General features: G+C 40.8%; 2 protein-coding genes and 1 long non-coding RNA gene across 4 annotated transcripts in view; 2 read left to right on the forward strand and 1 right to left on the reverse strand.

Annotated features, from left to right (window-relative positions):
- Positions 1–6,841, reverse strand: part of SLC66A2 (solute carrier family 66 member 2) — a 90,301-nt gene extending 83,460 nt beyond the window's left edge. The window contains exon 1 of one of the 2 annotated variants that reach the window (XM_044426553.1): positions 6,473–6,841. The gene's annotated coding sequence lies outside the window, so the exon portion shown is untranslated. Of the gene's footprint in view, positions 1–3,560; positions 3,688–6,472 lie in introns of those variants that run through there. The other variant, XM_044426551.1, reaches the window with a different exon arrangement.
- Positions 1–6,976, forward strand: part of LOC123021625 — a 21,910-nt gene continuing 14,934 nt past the window's right edge. The window contains exon 1 of the long non-coding RNA XR_006414359.1: positions 1–276. This is a non-coding gene — a long non-coding RNA (uncharacterized LOC123021625). The remainder of the gene's footprint in view (positions 277–6,976) is intronic.
- Positions 3,957–6,948, forward strand: HSBP1L1 (heat shock factor binding protein 1 like 1). Its single transcript, XM_044426559.1, has 3 exons — positions 3,957–4,172; positions 4,940–5,006; positions 6,748–6,948. The coding sequence occupies exons 1-3, from the start codon at positions 4,128–4,130 to the stop codon at positions 6,909–6,911; spliced, it is 276 nt and encodes a 91-aa protein (XP_044282494.1). The 5' UTR covers positions 3,957–4,127; the 3' UTR covers positions 6,912–6,948.

Raw genomic sequence — 6,976 nt, forward strand, 5'->3', positions numbered from 1 at the left:
CAATAATGGAAGCTGTCTGAGCAGTTTACAATAGCACAAAAATATAAAAATACAAATAGTTAAAACATCATACAATTTTAATATAAAATTTAAAAGTCAAATTTAAGTCCAAATTTAAGTAGATACAATAGCTAAAACAAATTAAATGACAAAACCAGTTAGACAGGTGATGCAATGCCCCAATGTGTTATTCAGAACTGATTAAATATACTTGCATAGAAGACAGTCTTAACTTGGTGCTGGAAAGAGGGCACAGTTGATGCCAGGTGGATCTCAGTGGTGATCTTGTTCTACAATTTGGGTGCTCTCCTTGTTGCTGCCAACCAAGCCTTCCTCAAAGGTGGCAATCAGAGGCAGCTGCCAGATATTTCCCACTTAGATTGTGGTCCCAGTCCATAAGGCTTTATAAGGTTAGAGGTCCACCTGCCACTGGCAACTGTTGACTTTCTGCTGCCAGAGGACAGTGAAGACTTTCCTCTGTTCCCAGCAGTTCATGGCATATGATTAATGCTTTTAATGAATCAACTGAGTTAAGCTGCTTAACTGCCTATGATTGTTATTCATGTTCTAGATACTTGATGAGGTGGTTACATTTTAGCTTTGATGTGAATCATTGATTATTATTATCACACTGCATTTATATTCTGCCTTTTTTCCTCTTGTGAGGAACCCAAGGCAGCTTACAAATCTCCATTTTATCTTCACAAAACAACCCTGCAAGGTAGGTTAGGCTGAAAGTGAACAATTGGCCCAAAGTCATCCAGTGAGCTCCATGGCAGAGTGGGCTAGAACCCAGTTCTCCCAGGACCCCAGTCCAATAGTCTAACCACCACACCATTCTGGCTCTTTTAGTTGTCTTAAACTATGTATGCTTTAATTTTTTTGTCTTTGGGTCTTTTCTAAGAAAGTCATCTAAGAAATTTAATTAATCACAGTAACACCAAAAACACCTATGACTTCACTGCCTGGCCCATTCATAACTAAAATAAGTGTCAAACAATAGTAAGAAGAGAAGTTTAGTCTTTTGCCCAGTATTTGAATCAATAACATTCAAATATTAATTTTCTGTGTAGCATTGGGTATGTAATCTTCCTTTTCCATGTTCCCATACATGAAATGAAAATGTTGACAATGAATGACACACCCAGTAGTGCTGTGAAGGTGCAATTGGTTGTGTTTGTTAGGCACTGAGCACACAATATCCAGTGTGGTGTAGTGCTTAAGAGCATGGGACTGGGACTCAGACGATCTGGGTTCTAGTCCCCGCTTGGCCATGGAGACAACTGGGAGACTTTGGGCCAGTCAGACTCTCAGCCCAACGTACCTCACAGGGTTGTTGCTGTTGTGGGGATAAGATGGAAGAGGAGAATGATGTAAGCTGCCTTGAGTCCTTTGTAGGAAAAAGGCAGGATATAAATTGAAAAATAAATAAAATAAATAAAATAAACAATTGCAACCCACAATGTCTTTCCTATATAAATATGAAAATATAACCATAGAAATTATACCATCTCAATTCATCAAAATCTCTAACTATCCTAATGTTTTATGGATAACTCGAATGAGTTCAGAGAAAGGTGGTTATGACATGCCATACTGGTATAACTTGTCCTGTCTGTCTCTCTAGCATTTTTTCTGCCATCTGTGTACTCAAGAGTAAGAACATTTGAGAGAATGTTTCAACCTTAAATTATGATTACCAGGCACTCCTTATTTTAAAAATTCCTGATAAGATAAAGGCAATTTCATTTAAATATTACATTTATTACTTGCATTCATTATGGTTAGGATCTAATGAATTGTGATTTTTTTTTTAATTTTAATTCCAAGTGGGCTTTAAACTTGCCCTTTATAGAACAATCATTTCTCTTTCCTAGCCAGACAGAAAAATGCTTTTGAAACTCAGGGAGGTTTTTAAAACAGTTTGTCTGATATGGTGTAGGGCTCAACAACTCAAAGAAAAGGTCTCAAAAATGCTTCTAGCTGACACAAGCTGATCTGTGAGCTTCACTTCTCCTCTCCAAACTGTAGTGGAAGGATATCTATACCTCAAGTGGGGGTATCTCAGCTCCAGGGTGTCCTTTGGTTTTGAATTGCTAACCTTGGTAATGGTATCCACTAAGGTGCTTTTCTTAGTGGCAGCTGGAATTGCTAAGAAAAAGGTTTGTTTTGGTGCTAAAAACTGTGAGTTTAAAGGAATGAGTGTGTTGAAGCTTAGAACCCACTTTGGCCTTGGGGAAGGTTATTTGTCCTTTGCCTCACTTTCCATGGCTATCATTTTCTGGTGGGTGTCTCAAGATAGTTTCTCAAATTGCCCAGTGAGCACACAGCCCAAAAAGGTTACCTATTCTTGATATATTGAAGATTCTAATTGATATGATAAAGCATTTTAAACTCCCTGAATATTTTCATGCAAGTTCCTGGTAATATTTATTTTGGTCCTAGATGGCTGTCAAGGCAATTGATTTTATTTTATTCATTTAAAATATAACAAATCAAAATTTAAAAGCCAAATTAGTCAACAGAATGCAGGATAAAATGCAGAGCATTCAAATGTTGTCCTTTTAATCTCCACAAGAGCCCTGAAAGCTGAACTTCTATTATTCTCACTTAACAGACTGGAAAACCAAAGGCTTGGTTCCAATTCATTCACATGCCTCTATCAGTAGTCATGAAGTCCTTATCTGCCCTATCATACCATGGATTGTAGCAAACTGTGCCTCAGTGCTAGCACTAATGATATTGCTTTACACTAACACAATGCTTGTGCAATATAACTAGCACTTGCTAGAACAACAGGAAAAAGCCACGTATGTTGAACAACTCCCCCACTGCCTTACCCTAGCAATTGCTAGTTACTTTATTCTGGCTAGGAAAATGGAAATATCTGTTAAGAGTTGTTAACAGAGTCCCTGTTTTCCAAGCAAGTGCTAGTTACATTGCAGAAGCAAATCATCAGTTTCGCCATTACCCTAGTTGTGTTGCCAAAGTGTTGGTTTACACTACTGCATTGTCACTAGGAAAGACTAAATATGAGATGGATTGAATTCATAAAGGAAGCCACTGCCTTGAACTTGGAAAAGAACATTTTGGCTTTCATTCATAGGGTTACCATATGCTGAAGACAACTTGAAGGCTCGTAACAATGTCACTAGGGCAGAAACACATTAAGTTACTTCCCTGTGTGTAAAAGGTCATAGGTGAAGTCTTCTTTCCGATATACCAGCACAATCATATGTAGCTTTAAAAGCTATAACTGCATGAAATGTTACTCCTCCTCTCATATGGGTCAAAGCTGTGTTTGGCGAGAGGCTGAAAAGACCAGCTTACACTAGCTGTAGTTCACAGTCGAGGTGGTTAAGAATCTAGAATCCCCTATACTAGAACAGTATCCAAATGTGCATAGTGCTTCCTTTCCATAAAGAGGTGCCTACGCACAGTTGTTTCCTAAAACAGCAGCCCTTGATCTAGACGCCCCAGTGCCAGCTCCCATCAGCCCCAAACTTGACTAATGGACAAAATGTGTAAAGGGCACATGTCTAGGGAAAAACTGCTCTCACGTGTCTTGGTGTCGGGAAAACATCATTCTTAATTCACGACGCGCATAATAAAGTTGAACCGCCAAAACAGCCATCCTGCGCAGTAAATGAAACCCTGCACCTAGGGCTAAGGATGCTTTCTTCAACTTTTTTCTTGAATGTGGAAGACTCTTGCTGTTTTTGCTGTTTAGAGCTCAGCGGTGAACGAGTTTTCAAGCGGGAGAGCAGTAGTACAAATCCCGCACCGCAGATAGTCAGGACCACCCGTTCGAGCGCGCCTAGCGCGTGGAAGGTGCGGGAGCGACGCGGGAGGCCGAGCCACTGGGGCCCTTCCCATTGGCTGCCTCGCGGAGAAGGTCGCGAATGCGGCCGCGGCGGAAGCAAGGCTCGACTGTCGGCGCGGCTCCGTAGCGTTTGGGCGGAGGCAGGCGGGCAGGCAGGGAGGCGGCCTTTGCTCGTTACTGTTTCTCTGGGCGGCACGGCAGGCGGGAGGAAGCCGGGCCGAACGGCCATTTCAGCAGGAGGAGCGGGAGGACGCGAGGACGACGACGGGGCGGCGGCGCTTCTCTGCCGGAGGAAGGAGCGCGGATGGCGGGCAACGACCCTCAGAGCGCCAAGGAGCTCTCGCAGTTCGTGAGTGCGGGCGCTGGGGCGGCGACGCGGCAGCCTGGGGCGGACTGCGCGTGCCTGTCCCGGGCGGGCCTGCCGCACGTGCGGGCCGCGTCTCGGCCGCCCCTCGTGATGGGCGGGGTGGGAATGCGTTCGGTCCATAAATAAGCGCGTTGCTCGCAGCCGGAGAGGGACAGCGGTTGATTATTATGGATTACATTTCTGTGCCGGGGGGGGGGGGGGAATATTTCTTGGCGCCTTCAGCAGAGATGTAAGCGCGCCAAGGCGACAGTGGAGAAGAGGGTGGGCACCACAAGAACAGCGAGGAGCAGAGGGCACCTTTCCTATGAAGATGGTCTACGCCTTTTACAGGCTGTTAGGGGCGGAAACTCAACAGGTTGCCCCTACAGTGGGGGAGATCAACTTTTAGGAAGTTGTTTAACGGTACAGAGACTTCTGCAAGAGAAAACAAGTGGCAAGGCTTTAGATTTTTTTTTTTTAAAGCTCTCAGTATGTTGCTGCTAAGTGTTATGTTATGCTCTCTTTACAATTGGTGCTCATAGCATTTATCTGTACATACGGTACTGAAAACAAAGACAGGAATCCATTGTTAAAAACTATGGCAACTTGATTCATGACTGTATGCATATTTATTCATATTACAGCAAACATATAAATTGCATGTTTTGTTTGGTTCCCTTTTCCAGTTTTATTAATATTTTTAATTTAGTTTTAATATTTTTCCAGTATCATAAACATTTGCTAACAATATCTGGTGTTTTTTTTTTCAGGCAGAAAACCTACTGCAACAGTTGCAGGAAAACTTTCAAGCACTGACAGACAAATTAACTCTAAGAAATATCCTTTCCTGTTCCTTTTGTAAAACTAGAACCAAAAATTCTGCAAATTATAAATAGCTTCTTAAATGTAGTTAATCTACTTGATTTATAACTAGCATTTTGAAAAAATGGTTATAATCCATTCAAAGATAGTATAACATTGATAAAAATCAGTCAGGCTAAATACATATAAGAAAGCTATTTGTGGTAGAAGCTCTCAAGAAAGCCTAAGCTAATAGAAAAGGTTACCCAACAAAATTCTCTTTTATAAAGATAATGTTGCTCATGATGTATTACTTGGGTCAAAAAAGTAAGGGGAGATTAAGGGGCCAAAGATGAGCCATTGCAGTCAATCACACTGACTGGGTTTGGACAACTCACCACAGATCATGGTGGCTTATTCACCTCATGGCGAGCAACAGTGCCTACAGACACCACATTTCACTTGGGTTGTCACATCAACCTAGTGATGAGCATGGTTTAAACAACCCTCACATAAATCTATCTTCAGCTGGTTCAGACAAGCCCCAAGCAGGAGTTCTACGTTCGTATTGGTTACCCCACATACACTATGTGCACTGCACCCTTACCATAGGCTAATTAATCCATAGTGGGCTGTCATTTCATGCAAATAGACCCATCAATGGACCTTTGCCTTTCAAAAGTACATATTCAGAAATCTCTTAACATGGGATACTTGTCTGTTCAGAAATAAGTCTCATTAAATGCAGTGGAGCTGACACCCTGGGGTGTATAGTATTACAGCCTTAATCAAGTTTAGGCTGTAGCAGTTTCTCAGTTACAGCTTTGTGGGAAGACTGCCAGCATGTCACTTCTGCAAGAGACACCATGAATGTAATGGATAAATAAGAGGCAGGAAGAAGGGTGGGTAAATTCTCCTCCTTTATTAGTATAGTATTCACGCAGAATATTTTATGCTACTATCAAACATGTTTGTCATGGCAAATACTAAATATAAGGCAATTTTATTTTAATACTAATCTGTTAATGTTGCATTAAAAAAGCAAATATGTCTATACTGCTTGAGATAAGCATAAGATACCTCAGGATTATACTTGTTTTTAGCGGTCTATTTATTACAGCCAAATATATATCAATGTTGACTTCATGTAGCAGTTAAGAACATTAGATTCAGCTGAATACAAATCAACTCTCAAGTTGGTTGTATGTCTTTCTACAACTCGATATAACTGAGGTAGCACTGAAAAATACTTGCAGAAGGGAGATTATTGATAATCAGCAGTTCCAAGTGCATTAAATTAAGCTCCATTTTGCAACATGAAAGAAAAATCATTACACTGAATTTACTTTAATATGCTTTTCCTTTAGAGGACACAATCCAAAAGGAGGAACTAAAGAGTTGTATTTATATTGTCATTCCTTCATATTGTACTGCCCTTAGATTATGTTTCTATGTTTTCTTGCACTATTGTACTGATTATGGTTCATATTGATTTTACCTACCTGTTGTATTAATTGTGGATTTCTGCATTGTGTAAGTCACTTCCAAACTGCTTTGTGGGGAGAATGACACAAATGTCACACATGATTAGATAAGCATTGTAAACAGAGTAGTATAGCCCTTTATCAGTTTAAACCAAACTTGTTTAGCATGTCCTTCAGTTCTGTTTCACTTTTAAGAGTTACGAATGACTAGTCTAACTTCAATCACTCTCCCCACTGTCACAAAACACATTTAAGACACAGAAGGCAAACACAATGTTCTTTAACCATTTTACTGGATGAAATGGGTGAACGTATAGATGATCTAGAGAAGCACGTCACTGGACTAATGGCACAAGCTGGAGTAGAAAACACCAGTGAAGAACTAATGGTGAGATTCTGGCTCTGTAAAATGTTGGGTTTTACAGAGGAAAAGAGGAGGGATATAAATGTAATATAATCAAGGTATGATGTTAATAGTTATCTGCCTGCTGGGATAATGTATTTAAGACAGGGGTCTCAAAC

Source organism: Varanus komodoensis, unplaced genomic scaffold, assembly GCF_004798865.1.
Source record: "Varanus komodoensis strain SLA01 unplaced genomic scaffold, ASM479886v1 scaffold17, whole genome shotgun sequence".
Classification (NCBI taxonomy): Eukaryota; Metazoa; Chordata; class Lepidosauria; order Squamata; family Varanidae; genus Varanus; species Varanus komodoensis.